The sequence below is a fragment of the Podarcis liolepis genome (genome assembly GCF_965112155.1).
Source record: "Podarcis liolepis genome assembly, chromosome: 3".
Classification (NCBI taxonomy): Eukaryota; Metazoa; Chordata; class Lepidosauria; order Squamata; family Lacertidae; genus Podarcis; species Podarcis liolepis.
Window position 1 is genome coordinate 11,946,557 of NC_139557.1, and position 26,438 is coordinate 11,972,994.

General features: G+C 47.5%; 1 protein-coding gene across 3 annotated transcripts in view; it reads right to left on the minus strand.

Moving 5' to 3' along the window:
• The window catches only part of PLCB1 (phospholipase C beta 1), a 479,313-nt gene that overhangs the window by 143,989 nt on the left and 308,886 nt on the right, over positions 1–26,438 (minus strand). For all 3 annotated transcript variants that reach the window (XM_083495891.1, XM_083495892.1, XM_083495893.1), the window contains one exon: positions 17,586–17,732. In XM_083495891.1, the coding sequence (XP_083352017.1) occupies positions 17,586–17,732 (147 nt within the window). The remainder of the gene's footprint in view (positions 1–17,585; positions 17,733–26,438) is intronic.

The following is a 26,438-nucleotide window of genomic DNA, read 5'->3' on the forward strand; positions in this document are numbered from 1 at the left end:
CAACGCACCACGGTCATTTGTCCCAGGAAACCAGGTCTTTGCCCGGAACTATGTGGGGGACATCCCTTGGGTGCCAGCCACAGTAGTGGGAGTCACTGGACCTCGCTCGTACCAGGTGGCACTCGAAGACGGACGCTTGTGGCGACGGCACATAGACCAGCTTAGGCGCAGGGTTGCGGACTTGGACACTACCGAGGTGCCCCCAACTGCGCTTGCGGCTCCAGAAGAGACACGTACAGATGGCGAGGCCCCACCTACACCTCCCTCGCAAACTGCCAGCGTGGAGCCGAACCAAGCCGTTTCAGAACAGACTCAGACCACTCCACTTGCGGAGGCTCCACCCACAGCAGCGGATCCAGGGGAGTTGGTTCCAACGCCACCTAGGGTCGCACCACAGCCTCAGCGAGAACTGTGTGGCCCTCCGGACTTGGCTACCAGTCCCCGGCGGTCTGGCAGAGTTTCCAAGCGCCCAACTCATTTAAAGGACTATGTTGTTGGACAGGTATCACTGTTGGTCTAAGTATGGGAAATGTAACCGATATGCTTTTGTGCCTAATTGAACCATTACGCGTAGTGCTGTATATAAGGAAACCATTACGATTGTAACTAACGCCTTATCTCGGTGGGGAGGGGTGTTATGTAGTGTAGTTTCACCCTGGGCCAACAGGGGGATACTGTATATAGTTTTCACTCAGGTCTGTAGATAGTTTTCACTCAGGTCCGCGGCAGTTATTTTAGGCGGGAACTCTGGGCTGTGGTGGTTACAATGTTGACAGCCGGCTGCCTATAAATACAGGCCGGCTGAGCTGTTCTCAGTCAGTTTTTATTCCAGCTTACCACAATAAAGAGCTACTTGAAGAAATCGCTGTGCCGGCTGCTATGTCAACCCACGACTTAACACTATTTAGTCAGCTACTGGAGGCTGCTGCTGGCACTGGTGTGTGGCTGCCCATGCTGTGCGCCTTGGCAGATGAACAAAATTGCCTTTCCCTTCCTGGGTGGGTCTTGAACCCTTGTCTCATGAGGCCCGTGTGTTCTTGGTGCAGTCTGCATTCAGTTTCCAGGGACACTGACAGCATCATAAAAAGTTGCGCACTTCCCGCTCCCAGGCTGAGTGTATGCTGAATGTGCGTTTGTTCCACCAGTGTGGCAGCAATGTATAGCGGTACCTCTGTTTACAACCTAATTCGTTAATTTGTTCCAGAGGTCCGTACTTAACCCGAAACCATTCCTAACCTGAAGCACGCTTTCGCTAATGGGGCCTCCTGCCGCCAACGCGTGACTTCCACTCGCATCCTGGGGCAAAGTTCTCTACCCAGAACTCCTACTTCCGGGTTAGCGGAGCTCATAACCTGAAGCGTTCATAAGGAGGATGGTACATAACCCGAATTTCCACTGTATCTCCTCCCTGGTATGTAAAGAGAAGACTGCTTTGTTAGATTCTGATAATTAATGGTGTAACAGATCTACCAAGAGAAGAAAACATACTCTGATTTAAGGGCTTCCTTATTTCCCCAGTGGCTGGGTTCTTAAATTTAAATTAACAAAGTACATTTATTATGTATGAAGTTATGCACACAATTAATAGTATATTAAAAATCCAACTGTGCACGATACTATTGTCATCATTTATTTACAATGCGGTAAATAAATTGGGAGCATGGAGATTGTTTTAAAGCACTTGGTAAAACCGGCTTTTGAAGCAGCCTCTCTCTCCTTCCTTTACATGAGTGGGCAGGTGGGTTGAGGGCAACTTCTTCGCAGACCTCTTTGAATATTTCTGCATTCCCTCCGGGGCCACGGCCCCAGCTTGGGAATCACTGATCAAGATTCTTTACGGCAACTAACCTTAAATCGAAAGATTTACTCCTTAGCCTTTTCGTCTCCTGAAGATGACCCGCAAGGCAGCAGGTACTCTACAGAATCATAAGGTGGTGACTACAAAGCAGACATTTTCTGCTGTTGCCCCTGTACTGTGGAATGCCCATCCCTCTGTCATATGTGAAGTAGCAAGCACCTGTTGCTTCTGAAATCTTGTAAACACTTCCCTTTCCCCCCAGGCCTTCCCTGACCCATAAGATTGGAACCGGTTTTTATGCGTCTACATTTCTGTTTTATTCACTTTCAATGAGCTTCTATATTGCTGCTTTACTGGTTTCCCGCTGTGTTTTGGTTTTAATGCATAAAAATTATATTGTTTGTATTTTTTGGACTGCACACTGCTTAAGAGATTTTTGAAACATTAAGCAACGTGTAAGTGCCTTTTAAGAATAAATATATAACAACAACAATAGAACAAACCAATGTTAACAAAGTTTCCATCCCTCAAGAAATCGTACAGTTTCATTCAACATTCTCTTGGCTATCTAACCAGTTAAGACAACAATTCAGCAGCATATGTACACATTCAAACAAACTGAGCACTTGTCAAATGAATCTGACAATACAATTGTAGTTGCTGCAGCTTTCCAATAAGCGCTGTCAGCTATGGTAATGCATCCATAAAACGCAATTGTCAGGGGTTTAGGAGCAGAAGCACGGGCAAGGGAGGAAACAGAGAGCGAAGGGGAGGAGGCAGAAGAAAAGATGAGTGACGACGACGACCCGAGATCTCCTAGTCTTTCCAGTGAATCAGAGGATTCACAGAAAGGAGCACCAGTGGCGAGGGCAAGGGGGGAGTCTAGGGGGGCACCCCAGGAAGACAGAGCCAGAGAGGACTCAGGGGGGAGCAGCTGGAAATCGGGACCAGCGTCACTGCCAGGAAGCAGGGAAGAGGAAGGGAGCCAGGGGGGAAGCGCTGGCAGCTCACCACAGGAGGGAGGACATGAGTCAGGAGTGGCCACACCTCCACAGGAGGGAGGACATGAGTCGGGGATGGCCACACCTCCATCGGGGAGCGAAGAAACGGTTGAGAGGAAAGTGGAAGGTTGGGCGCGCGCGCCAAGTTCAAATGCAGAGGAAGGCGGCGCAGTAAGCAGCCCCGAAAGAGAGCCAGGTCCTAAAGCCCGGCGCAAGGAGGCAGGAGGGTCTGGGTCAGCGTCAGAAGAATCCCGGAAGGAAGAAGCCCCGGGGGGTAGAGGGACCCAGAGGAGGACAGTCAGGAGGAAAAGGTGGAGCAAGGCTAGGATATTAAGTTGGTGCACACAGGGCGGAGACTCAGACGGAGCTTCGCCGACCTAGCTACTAGGCGTAGAGTTGCGCGCAGCAGCGTGAGAATGGAAACTGTAATTCAATAAAGACTTTTACTTAATGACCGCTGGCTAGCGTGATCCTCTGTGAGCTAGGATCTTCAAGCAGCTCTGACAGTAAGCTCCGTCTCCACTTGTGGGCATCTACAGCCTCGAGGAGGGGAGAGACACAGGTGCCTACTAGCAAGCTCACGAACGGCAGACGACATGACGGCTGAGCAGCAGATAGAGGAACTCAGAAACGCGGTGGCACAACTGAACGCCGAGGCTCTAGCATCCAGGAAGAGGGAGGAGGAAGCAGCCGCAGCCTGCAGGGATCTCCAGGTCAGGTTAGACGTGCTGACAAAGCAGACACCCCGGCAGGAGGGCATTGGGTTGGCGAGACGGACAGGCGGGCTGGTCTCTCACTTCGATGGGAACCTGCAACAGTATCCCAACTTTAGAGCCGACGTACTGTGCGCACTGCAACTGCTGCATAAAGACTTTAGAGATGAACAAGAGAGAGTGGGGTTCATCATGTCCCATCTGCATGGGGATGCGAGAGCATGGCTACGCAATTTATGGAGAGATAAGGATCCGGCGCTACAGAAGGCAGATGCCTTTATTAAAGCAATGGATGGGTGTTTTTTATCAAGTATTGACGTGGATCTTGCACGGAAGGAGGTGCATGGGCTGAGACAAGGGAGGGCCAGCGTCAGGCAGTACCATGCCCGCTTTTTCGCCTTGGTCAGTGCCCTGGAATGGGACAGAGATTCGGCTCCTGTAAGAGACCTCTTTTGGGAGGGGCTGCATAACTCGATTAAAGATGAGATCGCCAGGGGGGAGAGACCCCGAACCACCCAGGAGGTCGTTCAGAGGGCGCTGGCAGTGGGGGTGAGGCTGGAAGGATGTCCGTGGAACAGGGACGAAGGGCGTGGAGGGCGCGAACCAGCCGGGGGCCCCTCCTTCTTTCCCAGGGAAGCAGCGCGGGCGCAATCCACGCCTCCGCCAGGAGGAGGAGCCGAACCTATGGAGGTGGGAGGTGCAAGGGCTCAGTCAGCAACCAGAGCCCTAGCACCAGCAGCAGTGAAAGCGAAGCCTCCTAGAGGGAACAGGAAGTGTTACGTCTGTGAGGAGCCAGGGCATATGGCGAAAGAGTGTCCCCAGAGGCCCCACAAGCTCACTGCAGCCTCAGCAATGGTGACTGCAGCAACACAGCAAGGAGGACCACAGCAGGGAAACGAGGCTGTCTGGCTGGAGGAAGAGGCACTGGGGCCCAGCCAGACGTGTTAGTGACGCAGTCCCCAGCGATTTTACAGCCCGTGAACCCCCTCCCGCCCAAACCAGTAGTGAGGCTCACAGCGTCTCTCCAACTGCCCAATGGAATCACCATGGACGTGCCAATCACCATTGACTCTGGCAGCAATGCGGACTTTATAGGGCAGGACTTTGTCGACAGGCACGCTGTGCAGTTGCTGCCGGCCACACTGCCCCTGCAGGTTGTCACGGTGGATGGCAGGGAGCTGCTCGGGGGGCAAGTGGTGAAGCAGACGCCACCAATGGTGATGCGACTTGGGAATCACAGAGAAATCATCAGCTTCAACGTCACTCGACTATCTGACACGCCCATTGTATTGGGCATGAGTTGGCTGGACAAGCACAGCCCAGCGATGGCTTGGTACCAGAGGCAGCTGACCTTCGGCTCTTCCTTTTGTGCTGAACACTGCATCGTGCCCAGGCAGGAAGGAGAGGAAGAGGAGTCACAGCTGCTGCTAGGCACGCTGCAAGCGATTCCACACAAGTACGCTGAATTTTTGGAAGTTTTCTGCGAGAAGGAGGCAGACAGGCTACCCCCTCACAGACCATATGACTGCAAAATTGACCTGCTGCCGGGGGCGGCGCTGCCGAAAGGGAAACTGTATTCCATGTCAGAGGACGAACTGCAGGAACTCAAAGAGTTCATTGACCATAACTTGCAACGCGGCTTCATCCGGGAGTCCAGGGCAGTGGGGGGCAGTCCCGTATTCTTTGTTAAGAAGCGGGACACGCCCCAGAAAAGACTGGTAGTGGATTACAGGATTTTGAACAGTCTGACTAGGCCATCGGACTTCCCCATGCCCCGTATTGACGACCTCCTCGCAAAGGTACGGAAGGGCAGAGTGTTCACCAAGTTGGACCTGCGGGGGGCGTACAACCTCATTCGCATGCGGGAAGGAGATGAGTGGAAGACAGCCATGTTCACGCCACTGGGGACCTACGAATATAGAGTTATGCCTTTTGGATTGCAAAATGGCTCCCACGTTTTTCAAGCGTTTATGCATCACGTGTTGGCGGGACTTCTCTACAAGACGTGCGTTTGTTTCTTAGATGACATCCTGATCTTTTCGGAGTCGCAGCAGGAGCATGACGGACACGTCAAGGAAGTGCTGAGCAGGCTAAAGCAACATAGGCTCTACGCCAAGCTGGAGAAGTGCCAATTTGACGTGCCGGAGGTGGATTTTCTGGGCTACAAGCTGTCTGACAAGGGGCTCGCCATGGACAGCGCCAAGGTTCGAGCGGTGTTGGATTGGAAGAGTCCGCGCAACCGGAAGGAGGTCCAACGGTTTGTCGGCTTTGCGAACTTCTATCGCAAGTTTATCAAGGGCTTCGCGATGCAGACAGCGGCCATCACTGACACGCTTAGCTCCAAGAAGAAGATGTTCGTTTGGACAGCGCAGGCGGAGCAGTCCTTTCAGGCACTCAAGCGTCTCTTCGCGTCGGAAGAGCAGCTGCTTCATGTCAACCCCAGCAAGCCGATGAGGGTGGAGACAGACGCCTCGGACAGAGCCGTGGGGGCGGTCCTGTTGCAGAAAGACCCGCAGGGGGTGTGGCGACCGGCAGCGTTTTACTCCAGGAAGCTCAGCAAGTCCGAACAGAACTACACCATCTGGGACAGGGAGTTGCTGGCCATTCACGCAGCGTTCAAGGCGTGGAGGCACTTTCTGATCGGCGCCAAGCACACGGTGCAGGTTTGCACGGACCACAAGAATCTAGAGCACTGGCGCACGGCACAGTTCCTGAACCAGAGGCAGATACGTTGGGCTGAGTTCTTTGCAAACTTCGACTTCCGAATAGAGTATGTCCCGGGGGACACCAACATCATGGCAGACGCTCTCTCCCGTAAGCCGCAGTATCTGGAGGACGCAACGCCAGCGGCCGCCATGCACATCTTCGCACCAGCAGTGTGGGCGTGCGCCGCGGCGACCGTGGACCTAGAGGCGGTGCGACGTGCGTTGCAGGAGGACTCCTTCGCACAAGCAAAGATGGCAGAGGTGCAAAGGGGCAAGGCAGCGGCCGACGGTTTCCGGCTACGAGATGGATTGCTCATCCGAAAAGGGGCCATCTACGTGCCGGGAGACGAACTTCGAGCCAAGGTGCTGCAGCAGCTGCACGACGCGCCCACGGCCGGGCACTTTGGCAAGGAGAAGACGGTGGAATTAGTAGCCAGGGATTTCTGGTGGCCTGGAATGAGAGGGGAGGTCGCAGACTACGTGGCGAGGTGCGACACCTGCCAGAGGGCCAAACCAGTGCACAAACCGCCGGCCGGACTGTTGGAACCGCTGCAAACTCCGGTCGAACCTTGGGAAAGGGTGGCACTGGACTTTGTCACGGATCTGCCCAGCTCAAGGGGCAAGACGGCAGTGCTGGTGGTGGTGGACCTGTTTTCCAAGATGGCGCATTTCATTCCGTGTGCGAAGGTGGCCACGGCGGAGCAAACCGCCAAACTGTTCATAGACCACGTGTTCAAGGTTCATGGTCTGCCACGGTCTATTCTGTCCGACCGGGGGCGGCAGTTCATCTCGAATTTCTGGCAGAAGCTGATGGGCTTCCTGAACGTCAAGATCAACCTGGCGTCGGCGAGACACCCGCAGACCAACGGGCAAGCGGAGCGGGTCAATGCCATCATGCAGCAGTACCTGAGATGTTATGCAAATCAACAGCCTGCGACGTGGGTGGATTACCTACCGCTTGCCGAGTTCGCCTACAACAACACGAAGCACGTGTCCACGGGGGTCACGCCGTTCTTCGCCAACAACGGGAGGCACCCCAGAACCTTCCCGGGACTGGAAAGAATGGGGGAGGGGGAGCCGCAGACAGCAGATGCGTTCGCGTCGGAGCTACAGGAGGTCCACGATCAGCTGAGGCGCCACCTGGAGCTGGCCAAGCACGCATACAAGGTACAAGCGGACAAGCACAGAAGGGTTGGAGAAGAGCTCCACGTGGGAGACTGGGTTTGGTTAGCAGCCCACGCAGTGCCGGCCAGGTCGTTGGCCAAGAAGAAACTAGGGCATAAGCAACTGGGGCCCTACCAAGTCGAAGAGCAGGTCAACCCGGTAGCTTTCAGACTGGCACTTCCGGAGGGTTCCAGAATGCATCCGGTATTCCACAGATCGGTGCTCACTCCCTACAAGGCACCGCACAGGTTCCAGGAACCCGGAACAGCGCCGAGTCCGGTCAGAGACAGAACAGGGCACGCGGAAGTGGCACAGAAGGAGCGCATCAACGAAGTCACGGAGATTTTGGACTCCAGATGGGGGGAAGAGGGGGTAGAATACTTTCTCGCCAAGGAGGGCACCCCGGCCAGTGCGAACAGCTGGGTGCCGGGCTACGCCTTGGACGAACCTCTCCTCAAAGACGAGTTTCATGCCCTCTTTCCCCATAGACCTATGCCAGCAGAATATTTTGACGACTGGCTTTTCACGCCCACACTTTCGGCCAGCACTTTCCGGGGGTTCGACTCGGACGAGGACCCGACACAAGACGTCCGTTCCCCGGAGGGGTCACCCTCGGGATCTGCATCAGAACCCTCGTATTGGTGGGACGATAGGCCAGAGGAGCAGTGGCGCAGACGGTGGCTGGAAGGCCCAGGACGAGCAACACCGACAGGAGGAAGTGAGGGAGAGACGGACATGGACGTTTTCGGGGACGACCCTGGTTTCGAGCACGGCGGCACAGAGATGGAAGCGGAGGTGACTGTCGTCGACGAGAGCGGGGAGGAAGACCCGGGAGACTTCAGATGGAGGCCTGCCACGGGAAGCGAACGATACCCGACGTTCGTCCCTTTGCAACAGCAGCCCCCAGCTCCAGCACCGGAAGGAGGGGAGGGGGGAATGGGGGGCTTCGAGGGGGGGATGGATGTCAGGGGTTTAGGAGCAGAAGCACGGGCAAGGGAGGAAACAGAGAGCGAAGGGGAGGAGGCAGAAGAAAAGATGAGTGACGACGACGACCCGAGATCTCCTAGTCTTTCCAGTGAATCAGAGGATTCACAGAAAGGAGCACCAGTGGCGAGGGCAAGGGGGGAGTCTAGGGGGGCACCCCAGGAAGACAGAGCCAGAGAGGACTCAGGGGGGAGCAGCTGGAAATCGGGACCAGCGTCACTGCCAGGAAGCAGGGAAGAGGAAGGGAGCCAGGGGGGAAGCGCTGGCAGCTCACCACAGGAGGGAGGACATGAGTCAGGAGTGGCCACACCTCCACAGGAGGGAGGACATGAGTCGGGGATGGCCACACCTCCATCGGGGAGCGAAGAAACGGTTGAGAGGAAAGTGGAAGGTTGGGCGCGCGCGCCAAGTTCAAATGCAGAGGAAGGCGGCGCAGTAAGCAGCCCCGAAAGAGAGCCAGGTCCTAAAGCCCGGCGCAAGGAGGCAGGAGGGTCTGGGTCAGCGTCAGAAGAATCCCGGAAGGAAGAAGCCCCGGGGGGTAGAGGGACCCAGAGGAGGACAGTCAGGAGGAAAAGGTGGAGCAAGGCTAGGATATTAAGTTGGTGCACACAGGGCGGAGACTCAGACGGAGCTTCGCCGACCTAGCTACTAGGCGTAGAGTTGCGCGCAGCAGCGTGAGAATGGAAACTGTAATTCAATAAAGACTTTTACTTAATGACCGCTGGCTAGCGTGATCCTCTGTGAGCTAGGATCTTCAAGCAGCTCTGACAGCAATGATTAAATCCATTCCAAGCCAGATGCTTCCGTTTCATGTGGCGCCGATGTACGCAAACACACAACCCACTAAAAAGGTGGGGCATGCATTTCTCACCATAGAGTCAATGCACTCCCTCTTCCTCTCTTAACTCAACACAATATTCTTCTGGCTAATCATTTACATGCAATTTCACTGAGCCACAAATCTTAAACCGTGTTTAAGAGCAGCTGTTCCGGAGCCAAGTTCTATAAATATACATTCATCTGCCACATGACAAGAAACCAGCAGTTGCAGATCAAGGTGGCGTTTTTTGAAATCTTGGCTTAAGCCAATGGAGAATTGGGTAAAGCTTTGACCCAAATAGGGAGGACTAACATCAACAGACAACCATGAGCCATGCTGCTAATATACAAGATTCTCTTGAATTCATACAGCAATTATTGGAGTCACAGAAAGTTGGTTTTGATGATACTTTAAATATCCTGACCCTGATAGCTACTTAGTCCTTAAGTATCATGATTTAAGCGAGAAATCCGGTTACACACACATGATAGATAGATAGATAGATAGATAGATAGATAGATAGATGATAGATAGATACTGGTATATATATATAAACAATCTTATTTGCAGCAATTTTATTTGCTTTCTAGTTTCTGAGCTAGAAAGCTTCAATCCCAAGCATACTTAATTGGAAGCTAGCTTGACATACTCCTAAATAAATATGTCTGCAAGGCAGATACTGCATGTTTCAAAAATAAATGGAAATAAAAAGCCACAAGATTTGACCATGCACTCCGAAGATCAAGGAAAAAAATGAGGATGGCATGCTGGTATGCCCGCGTATCTTTGTACTTAACAGCTGGCTCTTGTAGCAGGGAACTAAATTTTTGGTTGTGCATGCTTTTAGTGATCCCAGGAGATGTTTAAGCAGACACCTTTAGCTTGATCTATAACCTTGAATCCCACTCAACTCAGCAGCAACAGTTTGGCTAAACAGTGCCTGTCTCCACACATGGACACTCTTTACTTAAGACAGCTGGTGCTATCTAATTATTGAAGTGTCTTGTGTTCCTAAGCACTTGGCTGCATTGCAGACAGAGTGTGCAGCATTTTTTTTTAAAAAAAAAGCCAACTGCAATTATCTGTCTTAACTTCAGCCACTCTGAATTTTTTTGTGGGCTTTTATCTCCAGCCACACGTCCTTTCACAAAAGGGTTGTGTTCGCATTAAGGGTGTGTTCATTACAGACTGGATTACTGGAAACACACTCAATGTGGGGCATCCCTTGGGCTTAACCAGGAAGCTATAGCTGGTGCAGAATGCAGCGGCTAGATTGTTCACGGGGGCACTCTTGTCAATTTTGCCGAGAGAGCTGCAATAGCTTCCAATATGCTAACAGTGTACAGTTCTGGTTGTCTCATTTAAAGTCCTTAACTGACTTGGGTCCAGACTATCGTAAGAGAATGCCTTGCCTCTTATCTCCTTGTCTGACAACTGCACTCTTCAAATTGGGGCACCGCTGAGAGTCTATTATGGCCCAGGGATGCTTTCAGCCTGTCCTAGAAACTGGGCTTTTAGCGTTGCAGCTTGAGCTCTCTGGAATCAATTAACATTTTAAATACATTTTTTATTAAATTTTCTGTTTTACAATTTCAAATGCACATTTTACATCCTTAAGATATCAATGACTTCCTTCTTCTCTTTCCATGGTTCATTTTACATATCTTAAAAAGGTAAAAGGACCCCTGGCTATTAGGTCCAGTTGCGGACAACTCTGGGGTTGCAGCATTCATCTCGCTTTCCTGGCCGAGGGAGCCAATGTTTGTCCTCAGAAAGCTTCCGGGCCATGTGGCCAGCATAGCTAAGCTGCTTCTGGCAAAACCAGAGCAGTGCATGGAAACGCTATTTACCTTCCCGCCGGAGCGGTACCTATTTATCTACTTGCACTTTGACATGCTTTTGAACTGCTACGTTGGCAGGAGCAGGGACCGAGTAACAGGACCTCACCCTGTCGTGAGGATTCGAACCGCCAACCTTCTGATCGGCAAGCCCTAGGCTCTGTGGTTTAGTCCACAGTGCCACCCGTGTCCCATTTTACATATCTTAAATCCCTGCATATTGTACAAAAACTATACCAATCAGTTTTCCATTATTGCATCCATCTGGAATCAATTATCTGCTGAAATCAGACAGGTGCTTAACATCATGACACCTACTGATTTTTTTTTTGTTTAGGAAGGCTTTCCCTGGGGTATACCCCTCTCACTTTTCTGATGGTAAGAGCTGGTGAACAGTGCTAGGCACTACCTTTGAAGATGGCTTCCGCGGATCTCCTGCCCTCCCACCCTTTTTTCTTGCATTCGACATCTTGACCTTGCTATGGACTTTGGTTGGTCGCCTGTTGAAGGGGCCTGGTAGGAATGTTTTCCACTTGGCAGATTGGCACCAGCCACTTGGTTTTCGCCTACCTTATAGCAAATCGTCACAACTTTGTAAGGTCCGGCGGTTAGGCATTGGAAAAGCTTGGTTTATGGGAGGGGAGGTTGTGGCCATCACCTACGCCTCCCCTTTAAGGGTATTCTGTTAAAGGAATCCGTAGCTCGTGGTTCCTGTCTGAAGCCCAGGTGGAGGCTAGGGCTATGGTACAACCTTTCCACTGGCCCTGGGGGGGATCTCTGAGTTGATGTACATCAACAGGGCTCCCCCTACTGGTGGTTAGCCCTTGTGAGAATTCCTGCATGGCAGGCAGGAGTCAGATATAGTCCGCGTTTGGGTGCAATGCCTAAAACCAATATCACTCACATTCTGTAACCAATAAAGTTGTGGCCTTTCTTAGCCCATTAACCTAAAATACTAGTGTCCACATGTCTTTATTCATCAAAGGAAGGGGTGTGGGGCCTTGACACACAATCCAAAATGTTTGCCTTGATGGAACAATCACCTTAGTGAGATACTGAATTCCTCCCATTGTTTTATTGTACTGTTTTATTGTACGCCGAAGAATTGATGCTTTTGAATTCTGGTGCTGGAGGAGACTCTTGAGAGTCCCATGGACTGCAAGAAGATCAAACCTATCCATTCTGAAGGAAATCAGCCCTGAGTGCTCACTGGAAGGACAGGTCCTGAAGCTGAGGTTCCAATACTTTGGCCACCTCATGAGAAGAGAAGACTCCCTGGAAAAGACCCTGATGTTGGGAAAGATGGAGGGCACATGGAGAAGGGGACGACAGAGGACGAGATGGTTGGATAGTGTTCTCGAAGCTACCAGCATGAGTTTGACCAAACTGCAGGAGGCAGTGGAAGACAGAAATGCCTGGCGTGCTCTGGTCCATGGGGTCACAAAGAGTAAACACGACTAAACGACTAAACAATAACATTGTTGTTTGATTCTATTGCTCTCAGAGCACATGCTTTTTTGTGTTTTTACCATGTACAACACTTCAGTGGCTATATGCAGCAAAGTGATCTAAAATTTGTTTAATAAATAAAAACAAATGCCCTGAGGTCAGATTAATACTGGTCCAATATTGAGGACACTGGTGATGTAGGTGGAAGTTGATCAAACTGGATTTCTACAGAGGGAACACTCATGCCATAGGTTATCTTGCTCAGTTGAGAGGGGCCCATGCACGTCAACTCCATTACATAGATATTTAGCGAGGTGCATGTGTGAGCTGGCCCAGGTTATCCAAACATTAATTGGGGTCTTGGAAATTTTATGTGTCCATGTCCAAGCGTATTGAAAGGCGTATGCAAAAGACGATTTGACCATCAACTGAATTTTGCATTTGGCAAAGTCACAGCACAGGAATATTTGATGGGCCTCCTGGGGTGAGAGATGGTATTTACAAAACCACTAAAGACTATCATTTGCAAAATGTCAGCTTTTACTATCACGCTCATAAATATATGGTAATATTTCCTTGTGGGCACAAAACACCCTAACAACTGGGTGTGGACCAGTACAACAGATTATCCTGACAAGATTGTGCTGACAAGATAACACAAGAGTTAGCATTAAAAATTAAACTGTCAACATCATAATGCTTTTATATAAATCCATTGTGCAGTCACATTTAAAATAATGTGTGCAGTTATGGTGGCTTCTTCAGCAGAACTATTACAGGTTTCAACAGCAGAAGATAAAGAGATTTCAGTTAGGGGACAGGGGTGAGACAAGCAAAGACTGTAGGTAACGAAAAAATTCTTACCTGGTCTTGACACATTTCAAATTAAATTACAAAAATAGCAGGGCACTTACAGATTATCTGTTGTTGTAGGTAATTTCTATACTTAATACAGTGGTACCTCGGGTTACATACACTTCAGGTTACATACGCTTCAGGTTACAGGCTCTGCTAACCCAGAAATAGTGCTTCAGGTTAAGAACTTTGCTTCAGGATGAGAACAGAAATCGTGCTCCGGCGGCACAGCGGCAGCAGGAGGCCCCATTAGCTAAAGTGGTGCTTCAGGTTAAGAACAGTTTCAGGTTAAGTACGGACCTCCGGAACGAATTAAGTACTTAACCCGAGGTACCACTGTATACAGAACAATGCTATCAATCCAGAACAATCCTGTAAAGGAACTTTGGGATACTTACATACCATTTTAATTAGTTCCAATAAATGTGTAAAATGAAAAACTTGAACTTACTGTAAACCTCAGCCTCGGAGAGGGACAGTCTTTACTTTGTTCACCTTACCAAATAAAATGGACTGCTTGTTCCTCACTCCTTATGTTAGGGCTGGACGATATGTGGCCCTCCATATACTCATTTAATTAATTTAACATGTATAGGCCATTCAGGTTTTTTTCAAAAAAACCTGTTTCCATAAAATATTTATCAAAAGCCAACAATAAAAATTTAAAAAAACCTTAACTAAACATAATACAACCAAATGTCAGAGCAGGCTTGCTGGTACAAATAAAATACCGTATTTTTTGCACCATAACACTCACTTTTTTCCTCCTAGAAAGTAAGGGGAAATGTCTGTGCGTGTTATGGAGGAAATGCCTACGGGTGGCACGCCTACGGATTTTCCTCCTCTAAAAACTACGTGCGTGTTATGGTCGGGTGCGTGTTATAGAGCGAAAAATACGGTAAGTATTTGGTGGTTTTATTCTTGGTTTACAACTTGTGGTTTGTCTGGAGCAAGACAAACCATGAGCCCAGATTCAGACAAAATGGTAAGCCAAACCAAGGTTTAGCCCTGTGTAGTCAGGGAACTCACACTATTGCTCCTTCATGTTAAGCCATGGTTTGGCTTTGCAATGCATCCAATCTGGATGTGTTCTAGTATCTCTGCTTTGCACAAAATTAACCATTAGGTATCCAGTTAGAAAGGGACATGGGTGGCGCTGTGGGTTAAACCACAGAGCCTAGGACTTGCCGATCAGAAGGTTGGCGGTTCGAATCCCCGTGACGGGGTGAGCTCCTGTTGCTCGGTCCCTGCTCCTGACAACTTAGCAGTTCGAAAGCACGTCAAAGTGCAAGTAGATAAATAGGCGGCGGGAAGGTAAATGGAATTTCCATGCGCTGCTCTGGTTCGCCAGAAGCGTCTTAGTCATGCTGGCCACATGACCCGGAAGCTGTACGCCGGCTGCCTCAGCCAATAAAGTGAGATGAGCACCGCAACCCCAGAGTCGGTCACGACTGGACCTAATTGTCAGGGGTCCCTTTACCTTTATCTTTATCCAGTTAGAAAATAAGTTAAATTGTGAAAAGAATTTTAAGTTGTGCACCTTGTTCAGTTTTGAAAAAAACAACAACTGGTGCACACTGACACAATCCATATTGCAGTTCTGAACTCAAAGTAGTGTTTTCATGAAACAAATAATAGGCAAAACCTTTCTTATTTTTTTACTCTTCCTGCGGTTATTCACCTTGTATTAATGTCAACATCCAGACACATGACAGCGTATGTTTGCATCAGGAAAAATATCTGTCATTATATGTAACATGGCCAATTTGAAAAATGTCTTTCTAACCTTCAATGTTTGATGTTGCAGAGAAAATAACAAGCTTGATCCCTAATTATTGGTATTATCTTGACTACAAGAGCAAATCAAACTATTGCACATGAATTTAACAGAAATAGCTATTTTCAAGAGCAACCATTTGCTTTTGTTAAAAAAAATGCAATAATGTTATCTTTTGTAATTGTAGCCTTATACTGCCTGCTTGAATCTGCTACTGGCTTATGTAGTTTCACATCAGATGCAAATGCTCAAAATGACCGAGGCCCACACATCCCTCTACAACATGTTGAAAGTCATTGCTTTTTTGGTGACATAAATATCACAATCCAGGGAAAGGGGGGCTTATGTACAAAGAGGGGGTTAGTTGTGTGTGGGAGCATTTAAACATGATACTTCCCATACAAAATTTTAAATGATACATATGGGAGAAAGATCAATGAGCAAAGCATTTCCAACATATCCAAGCAGCCGCTTCTTAAATACAAGGTAGGGTAGGGCCAGTAGCTTCAGCTTTAATTGGGCAAAAGGCATCTACAATATTGCAATACTTTGTCAACAGGTCCAATAATCTCTTGGTCATGTTCCAGTCAGAATGATGCAAATGGTAGGGACAGGTAAGGTAAAGGTAAAGGACCCCAGGACGGTTAAATCCAGTCAAAGGCGACTATGGGGTTGCGGCACTCATCTCATTTTCAGGCTGAGAGAGCCAGCATTTATCCACAGGCAGAAGTCTGGGTCATGTGGTTGCATGACTAAACCACTTCTGGTGCAACAGGACACTGTGACGGAAGCCAGAGCACAAGGAAATGCTGTTTACCTTCCAGCCGCAGTGGGATCTATTTATCTACTTGCACTGGCATGCTTTTGAACTGCTAGGTTGGCAGGAGCTGGGACAGAGCAATGGGAGCTCACCCCATTGTGGGGATTTGAACCACTGACCTTCTGACTGGCAAGTCCAAGAGCTCAGTGATTTAGATCACAGCGTCGCCCATGGGTAGGGGCAGAGTAAAGTCAACATTTACTCCCCCGTACTGCTTTTCCTTCTCACTGCTAAAAGTAATGCTACAGCCATGATACCCTGGACAAACTTTCCCAAGTGTGGAGTGAGATTTCTCTCTCTACACATCCAGGCTAATCTTTCTCAGCCAGCATTGCTGGGCTTAGTGGAAAATCAGTCTTTCCCCCTTCCACTTGCTCAGGCTGGTGGTGCATTCTGATTAGTGATAACACTGTTATGAATTTGTGGGTGCTAGACGCTTCTAATCCCTGGATTCAAGAAGCGTTAATAGCTAATTAAGCCAGGCAGGCTAGCCTCCTGGGTAATGGGCCATTAAGAGGACAAAGGATCAAAGGGCTTGTACTAAGCCAGAGTTTAGAGTTTATGCAACTGAGAAGCAAGGCAGCAAATGAAAAAGCCAGAGAGGCAGAGAGATTGTGTATCTCCATTTGAATTCAAAGCTGTGGCTTTGGGAGAAACAAGTTGCTCTTGGGGTGTTGATGCTGTGAGCCCCTCCATCATAGGCTCAGGTTGCATATATGTGTAAGTAACCCATATCTCATAAGGACACCACAGTCTCTTCTATGCCTAATTTCCAAAAGGAAAAAATGAACCTGGGGTGAGCGCCTGGAACCCCTGGAATCTCACAACAATATATTGTGGTGTGCAACAATATAGATCTTGCAATGTGTGTGCAATGAGAACAGCCAGGTCTTAAGTTGGAGACCTCCCCAACACAATAGCCCTTTGTAAGGGTAGCCTTGGGAAGGAGGGCTGGCAGATCTGGTTGTGGGAATTGCTCCAATCTCTGTTCATTGAATTAATTCACGCCCAAGGTAAATTAAGCACATGCTAAGTAGCTTGAATGGTAGGGCCCATTCTGAACAGGTGAGCTTGCCCCTGGTTAGGTCCCTAACAAGGAGGATTGGCAATTTAAGATGATGGAATACACAGGTGTAACAGGCCTAACAAGTAGAATAAGAAAGCAGGAGGAACAAGTACTTAAAAAGGAAATTTTTGGTTGAGCATGTAGAAAATAATCGTACCCAGATGAAAACGCTGGCAGCATTAATGTAAAATCAACAGTATAACATATTTAAAGGGATATTATAAAGGGGAGAATTTGGATCAATTGGATAAATAAGAATATGCAGGAATTGGGGTTAAATCAAAGGAGCCTTGGAAGGATAAGCAGGGAAGTCATTGAATGTGTTGGCATATTGTAAGACTTTAATGTGGAAATGTATATCTGAAAACTTTTCAATAAAATTATTTTAAAATAATTTGTAAAAGAGAAAGAGGAAACTGATGGAAACATAGACATCACCAGGTAACCACTTTTCAGGGGTCAGCATCTTCCTACCTTGAAGGGTTTAGACAGTCCATGAACTCCCAATCATCTGCAGGTATAAATGCATTTCTACTGTATTAATAATAAATCTACATTATCTAATTTGTCAAAACTGCTCCCCCCCATACTGCACCTGTGAGGTAGGTGTTGTGCGACGAATTGATAAAATAGTGAGACAGAGGCTGGCTCATATCTTCATTCAAATCCAGTTTTTCAGGTGGAACGACTCCGTTCTCCTCTCCACTCAAATATCTCATGAATCCATCCACCGATATCTGCCCTGGGAGAAAAGAAATTCAAGAAGGCACATACTTTAGCTTCAATAACTCAGCTTGCAGTACACCTTCATTTGGATTCAACCCATCCCAGAAGAGCAAGACATGGTCAACAAATTATTTACCCTTGATTCTATAGAGTTTTTTTCATTCTTCAAGTTATCCAAGAACAAAAATGAGCAGACTGCAACCCTTAGAGTCTGACTTTCATCTTACTTAAAATGCCGAGGTCCATGAAGCACCACCAGGTGCAAAATAGTAGCTCAGCCCTGGAATGGAAGTAGGTTCTTATGTGTAAGGTAAAGGACCCCTGGACGGTTAAGTCCAGTCAAAGGCGACTATGGGGTTGAGGCACTCATCTCGCTTTCAGGCCAAGGGAGCCAGCATTTGTCCACAGACAGCTTTCCAGGTCATGTGGCCAGCATGACTGAACTTCTTCTGGTGCAACGGAACACCGTGATGGAAACAAGAGTGCACAGAAATGCTGTTTACCTTCCGTCACAGTGGTACCTATTTAAATACTTGCACTGGTGTGCTTTCGAACTGCTAGGTTGGCAGGAGCTGGAACAGAGCAATGGGAGCTCACTCCGTCATGGGGATTCAAACCACCAACCTTCTGATCAGCAAACCCAAGAGGCTCAGTGGTTTAGACCACAGTGCCATGTGTAAACACACCCTAAATCTCCCAGTGCTGAAGAGGAGAAGTGGGCCAAACCATTGCTGCATCACATACTTTAACTAATGTGCTTTTTAGGATTGGCAGAGAATAACGTTTTACCTAAGGCTACCACTGTGGCTGTGCTGCATTTTCCTCAATTGCAATTAAGCAACTGATTTATCAGTGCTGGAAATGTCACAACGGTGAGCGTCTGATTGCAGAAAAGGAATACCTGATGTTTTCGTCAGGCTTCTTTAATAACTACCACTCAGGAAGGTTGAAAGGATAAATGGAGATGCTTCCCACACATGTGTGTGAGAGAAAAGGACTGATAATGATCATATAAATAACAGAACAATGATAAACCATCCAAACAATCCTCTGCATCATCCCAACACATTGAAGTAAGTCTTACAGAACAAGTATACCAGGGCACCTTGTTCCTGAGTGTACATATTAGCAATTGAAAGCACAGCAAGGTCACTTTTCTCTACTGCAGGTCAGGATGCATACGAATGGCTTTGTTCACATCAGAGAGGGGTGAGAGGTTGCCTTCTCCCCAAGTGCATGGCGTGCTTTGTTTCCCTTTCTCGTAACACCCTGCTCCCGGACACCTATTTGTGAAGCTGACGGATGCACGTGCACAATGTCTGTCTCAAATGCAGACACCTGTCTCAAGTACAAAGTGAATCGAGACTGAATTTGTGAGCCGGACTGAAGCTGGCTTGAGCAAAAAGACATCACGCAGCAGTATTTCTCAAGAAGCTGCACAACCAGTGTGGATTGGGGCGAGCATCATTTGTGTGCAGCTTCCAAAACTAGCAATGGGAGTGCATTGGATACAAAGTCAGCACCAATGTATACATACCCTTGTACAAGCAGCTGTCATTTTAGGCACGTCCAATATGTACACAACCACATGTATCATGCTGAACTCAGAAGTGACCCGGAAATGTCACTAAAAGTCACCAAAAGGAGTGGAATGGGGAGGGGGTGTGATGGGGTGTTTGTAGGCTTTTCAATGGGTGTTCCGATTACACGTGATTTCATGCAAGCATGCAATGATCCAGGACATAACCCCCCTCCCAAAAAAAACCCAGAGAGTTGCCTGAAGTCATATTACCAATTGACGTGAAGTTTGGTAACTTCAGAAGTTCCTGGTCAGTTCTCACTTAAGTATTATATTTTAGCTGCCAAACAGAGGGCAGTCAACCTGCTAGGGAAATTTTGGAGTAACTTTTCACGCTCTTCTACAAAGGAAAAGGAAACATTTCCAGAACACACGACCAAGTCTTGCCAATGTGCTACTCAGTTTCCATGCACTTTCATGAGTAGCACTGACAGGTAATGATGCACTGAAATTCTAATATCCTCCATATGCCTGTGTTATTAATAGAATGTCTTCTGCCAACTTCAGTTGGACTCTTTCCAGTCATTTAGTCAACAGAGAAAATAAGAACATAAACTGATTACTCAGAGGGGAGGGGAGAGAAAGTTTCAAGATCATTCCGTTCTGTCTGCTTTTGTTGAATCTGAAAAACTCATTGTTTTTATTGCAAATGATAATGTGAGCCCATGAGGGATTTCAGAAGACCCCCTGTGAAATGTTTGCAGTAATGAAGTTTTGGAAGCTCCCTGCTTGCTTCCTCCTAGAATTTCTTTTGCTGTCCTTTTCAGGTGTGTGACACACAGCAGTCAAGACTGAAACAATGACTGCAGAAGACCTGCTGGGAAGTGGCAGCCTGGATGCTTAAAGGTAAAGGTAAAGGAACCCCTGACCATTAGCTCCAGTCGTGGCCAACTCTGGGGTTGCAGCGCTCATCTCGCTTTATTGGCTGAGGGAGCCGGTGTACAGCTTCCAGGTCATGTGGCCAGCATGACTAAGCTGCTTCTGGTGAACCAGAGAAGTGCACGGAAACGCCGTTTACCTTCCCGCTGGAGCGGTACCTATTTATCTACTTGCACTTTGACGTGCTTTCAAACTGCTAGGTTGGCAGGAGAAGGGACTGAGCAACGGGAGCTCACCCCGTTGCGGGGATTCAAACCAGCAACCTTCTGATCAGCAAGTCCTAGGATCTGTGGTTTAACCCACAGCGCCACCCACAGTGTAACCCTTTGCAGGGAAGTAGACCGGTGGATTAGAGAAGATTTTTCCCTTTGAAGGGGCAAAGGATTTCTCAGATAGGACTGGGCTGAAATTCTCTGACCAAGGTTCTGCAAAAATATGACCTCCCTGAGAAAATGGTGGCTCTTTTACTGCTGATTTCTTGGGGAGGGGGGGGGAGAAATATCTTTGGATTTTTTGGGAAGGGGCTGCTGCTTACATTACTAGGCAAACATCTGGTGGGACGTTTTTGGGAATGGGAGGTTTACAGGGGAGTGTAACGGGAGGAAGACAAAAAATGTTAAAAATGCTTTTAATTGAATAAATTAAGGAAACACCAGAATTATAATTATAAATGTGTATAATACACACTATTTAAAGCAAGATCATGCCACTTCCATCAGTCATGGCTTCCTCCAAGGAATCCTGAGAACTGTAGTTTGATAACGGTGCTAAGAGCTGATAGGAGACCTTATTCCCCTGGCAGAGTCACAGTTTTCAGAATGGTTTTAACTCTTCTTATGGAACTCTTGGAATTGCTGAACTATTGTGGTAAAATAAGAGCACCCCCAAATCAGTCAAGAGCAATCTCTATAATAACTCTTGCCTGGATTTTCATTGCTGCTAGGACAGGCATCCCCAAACTTGGCCCTCCAGCTGTTCCCATCATCCCTGACCACTGGTCCTGTTAGCTAGGGATGATGGGAGTTGTAGTCCTAAAACAGCTGGAGGGCTGAGTTTGGGGATGACTGTGCTAGGACAAAAAGAGACCTTGAAGGTTACCCTACAGTTGGTGTCCGGCAGGAGCTAGAAAATCTTTTCTGAAATGGTATCAGAGTGTAGGTGGGGCAGAACAGATCCCAGAAATTTCATTCTTGGCTCAGAGCAGAGTGAACAAAAGAACAAGCAGTGAGGTAGATCCACAATTTCTGGTGCCCCACAAATGTAGTGCCGGGGGGGGGGGTGAGAATATCTGCCACCGAGCATAGCTGTAGGCAGTTTGGATGTGGAAGGCCATAAATGCTCGCCTCAGCTTTGGAAATGTGGGCTTTACAAGGTAATCAGACGTTTGATGTTCCGATTTATAAAGTCTATATCATTTTAAAAATTAATTATTTAATGTCCTGTCTGTCCAATTGAGCACCATAATGGAAAATATAATCACAGAGTTTCCCCTTTGAATTCAGAGCAGAAAACTTACTGAGTGGAGTAGGATATGAATCAAGCAACTTCTGATATTTTAAGCTCCAATTTTTGCAGTTTGGTAGCATAACTTAGGGAATATGCTTTCTGGAGACAATGTAGCTTTGTATGGGAACTACAGTTATCAGGATTCCTGGGGGGCTTCCATGACTGTTTAAAATGGAACGATAGTGATTTAAATGTAAAGGGTAGATGGGACCGATGTCTAAGTACAACTAAAACAGACTTGTAAACATAAACCCTAGCAAAACATTTTAAAATTGAAGAATATACTGCTATTTTTGCTCTCCATCAAGTGATTTATTTTTCGCCCACTTCTAAAACAAAAAGGATACCGAAGAATGACTGGCGTGCTGTGTTGCACAACGTGGCTGCTGAGTGACTACTCTCAACGGCTCAACTGAGAGACAGTTTTTTAATTAAGGAAATATCGGGTGACAGGTGAGCTTATTTTAAGAGTAAGCCAACCTCTTTAATAATACGTGGCCATGGTTCTTTAAAAAGAAAAGGAAGTGCAGGTGATATTTAGCAAGTGTGTGGCAATCTCCATAATATTATGCTACTATGTTCCCATCAACATTTAGTTAAAAAATATCTTAATAGACAGACTGCAGTACTGGATAATTGCAGAGGTAAAGCCTTAAGATTCTGAACAATCTATTTTAAAAGACAACCGTCCCTTGTCAATCTTGGATAATGCCTGACTTTACAAGGATTTTCATTCTGAAACACTGCGTCTGTTTTGGTTTTTCCTTTTGTTTTCTCCCTTCTTTCCCAGTTACAATTGTCCCTCTGGCAGGATATTAAGGGGATTTACAAACTATGGGTTATATCAATTCCTGGATATTTGTGAATGAGCAGAATGGATCCCCCCCCTAGTGATATTAGCTTACTTTATCTGCAGTGAATATCTGAGTTTGATTGTCCACTGATTAGGTGGGCAGCTAAATATAGTTAGTTTCCTGCTTCCAGTGAAAAATCTAAAGCAGGGGTACATGTTTACTTTTAGTTAATTACATTATTAAAACTGTTGGAGGACTGTTGGAAACTTCCTAAATGGCAATTCAGGTGTTAAGGAAACTACAGGCTAATAGCCAAGATATTTGGGTGATGAACTTCCAGAGAATTAAATGGCAAGAAGCCATTTCTCCACCAGAAAGAGAGACACCACTGCTATCCCTCTACTGCCTGCCTGCTACTAGCTACTTACTTAAGGGGCAGTTTCCTCTTATAGATATGCCATCAACGCTAACCAGAAGCATGTGAAAATTGGTTTTAAGATTGCCTACATCTGCCTGCTGTTGGCTGGGATGCAAAATTATGTAGCGATTTAATCCAGAGGGGAGGGAGAAAGGAAAAGGAATCCTGAAGATGGGCACCCCTCCTGTTTTGTTGCCTGAGATGGAGCAACACACACTGCAAAAGATACATTGTACCCGAGGCCAATCAAGTTATTTGGGCACATGAGGCAGAAAATCCCACAAGAATGTTTTCCTCTCCTTGGCAGGAAAAATACTACTACTACAACGAATAATTAAGTATCTAATGGGCTTCCTTCAGCCTGCCCGATCGTGTCTAAAACTACACTTGCCAAGCCCTGTTGCCCTGTTATAGATGGGATGCCGACATTCTCTGCCTCTTCTGTTATCAGGCCAGATTGCGGAATTCCATATCAGAAAAAGCTATATAATACCCAGAGTACCTGCCTGCAAACGGCACTGCTGTCCATTTCACTTAGTCAGATGCTAGTAGCCACTTGTAACCACACATTGCTGCTGCTCACCTGAATAAAATATACGCCGCGCCCAAATGCTCTTTCTTCTGTCTAAAAGACAGAGAAACTAAGTATGCTTTCTGTTTCAATCAAAGGAAGGCTGAACCTTGTGACCCCATGTGGATACTGCCTGCTCAAAGGAGAGAGAGGCTGACCAATGATGTTGCCTCCCTGAAGGAGAGAGGCAGGCCACTGTGACCTCATGATGATGTTGCCTCCCTGAAGGAGAGAGAGACTGGCTACTGTGACCTCATGGTGATGTTGCCTCCCTGAAGGAGAGAGAGACTGGCCACTGTGACCTCATGGTGATGTTGCCTCCCTGAAGGAGAGAGAGGCTGGCCACTGTGACCTCATGGTGATGTTGCCTCCCTGAAGGAGAGAGAGACTGGCCACTGTGACCTCATGATGATGTTGCCTCCCTGAAGGAGAGAGAGACTGGCCACTGTGACCTCATGATGATGTTGCCTCCCTGAAGGAGAGAGAGACTGGCCACTGTGGCCTCATGATGATGTTGCCTCCCTGAAGGAGAGAGAGACTGGCTACTGTGACCTCATGATGATGTTGCCTCCCTGAAGGAGAGAGAGACTGGCCACTGTGACCTCATGATGATGTTGCATCCCTGAAGGAGAGAGAGACTGGCCACTGTGACCTCATGGTGATGTTGCCTCCCTGAAGGAGAGAGAGGCTGGCCACTGTGACCTCATGGTGATGTTGCCTCCCTGAAGGAGAGAGAGGCTGGCCACTGTGACCTCATGAGGACGTTGCATCCCTGAAGGAGAGAGAGGCTGGCCACTGTGACCTCATGGTGATGTTGCATCCCTGAAGCAGAGAGAGGCTGGCCACTGTGACCTCATGATGATGTTGCCTCCCTGAAGGAGAGAGAGGCTGGCCACTGTGACCTCATGGTGATGTTGCCTCCCTGAAGGAGAAAGAGGCTGGCCACTGTGACCTCATGATGATGTTGCCTCCCTGAAGGAGAGAGAGACTGGCCACTGTGACCTCATGATGATGTTGCCTCCCTGAAGGAGAAAGGCTGGCCACTGTGACCTCATGATCATGCTGCCTGCCTGGAAGAGGGAGAAACCTGCCCATATGTTACCAACTACTTTCATGAGAAAGGTACTAGTTGCACCCAGGATTTGTCAGACAGGATTTGCTTGGCTTTCTTCCTTACTCTCCTACACTCTCAAATGTAAGGGCCATACTCTTTAAGTAGCCCTCAATGTCCCCCAATGTTTTTAAGGACTTTTAAAGCCCTGCTGGCTGCCTTCATGCAACAAGGCACTTCTGTAATGAATAGGTTTCATGAAAACTAAATCCGAAAGAAAAGCTAAAGTTTTAAAACGGCTAAGACTAAAATTAAAAATAAAAACTAAAATGTTCCCTCCATAGCAGACCAAAGCATCATATTCTCATTTCACAGTAGTTTGTTTAAATGGGAAATGTTGGTGATTTCTTCCCAGGAGAGATGCAATGACAGCTACAATCAAATCAATAAAGCATCCTTGTGGAACATATTTGAATTCCATACACCTGGATGCAAAGAAATGCTGTAGCAGCAGTTGCAGCACCATCTTGCCCTGGCTAATCCAAGTCTATTTTCCAGAGAGAGTGAATTCTACATCTGATAGATATGGGCAAAAAGCTCTCAGCAAACACTCATGCTACTCAGCATCAGACTTGCAAAATCCAACCATAATCCATGCCTTTTCAAAGCATACAGCCTGCAATAAAAATGAACAAATCTCAACACCAAGTCAAACAAAGCTACACTTGCCCATTCCTGTATTGCTACCTTCCCAATCCCTTGCTGTTTGGCAGCCGCTATCACTGCTGCTTTGTTTTGTATTGTGGATTTATCTTCTTGATCCATTTAATTAACAGACATAAAGTGCTTCCTTCAACTTCCAACTAGTTGCTGGAAGAGAATTGCTGCATAAACAGTCAGGAGGTTTTCACATTACAATAAAATCTTTGGCTGAGCTCATAGCTAAGCCTCATTAACACGGGAGGCCAGCTGCAAACAAATAAATGTTAGCAAAAAGGGAACAACTTTATAAATTGGATCAAACTACACCTTTTCATTTGTTTGTATTTTATTTATATTTACATGTTATTATAAAACGTTCATGGATTAAATTGTGTGGTGTTAATTAAGGAAGTCTGGGGACCACAGTGGATTATGAGAAATTTCATTCCCCTTGCTTCCCTTGTGGTAAACTAAAGAAACAGGGCTGAGAGGTTTTCAAAATTGTATCTTAATTCGCATGGTTCCCAGAGGGCACAGATTGTCTCTTTCTCATTATTATTTTGCAAAATACAGATCCCTACACCAAATTATTTTGCGATTCAAGACTCAGTGCAAGCAGACAGGGGCCAGTGACTGGCAGCTGCTAAGTTAACAGGGGCAAAAAGTTATAATTTTTGGTAGCAAACGGGATGCTGGGTAAAACGTAAAACTAAAGAGACCCCTGGATGGTTATGTCCAGTCAAAGGCGACTATGGGGTTATGGTCCTCATCTCGCTTTCAGGCCAAGGGAGCCGGCGTTTGTCCACAGACAACTTTCCAGGTCATGCGGCCAGCAGGACTAAACCGCTTCTGGTGCAATGTAACACCGTGACAGAAGCCAGAGCGCATGGAAATGCCGTTTACCTTCCCACCACAGCAGTACCTATTTATCTACTTGCACTGCTGTGCTTTTGAACTGCTAGGTTGGCAGGAGCGGGGACAAAGCAATGGGAGCTGACTCCATCACCAGGATTCGAACAACCAACCTTCTGATTGGCAAGTGCTGGGTAGACCACAGCACTACCCATGTCCCTCTGGGTAGGGTAGTAGCAGCAGGGGCCCAGATTGCCACTGGGCCCCCAATCAGTGTCACTAAATCTGGTGCCCACCAAAGCCTAGTGCGGAGTGTTTGATAACATAGAAATGATAGCTGCAGCAGTACCAGGGACTCCAGATAGTAGGA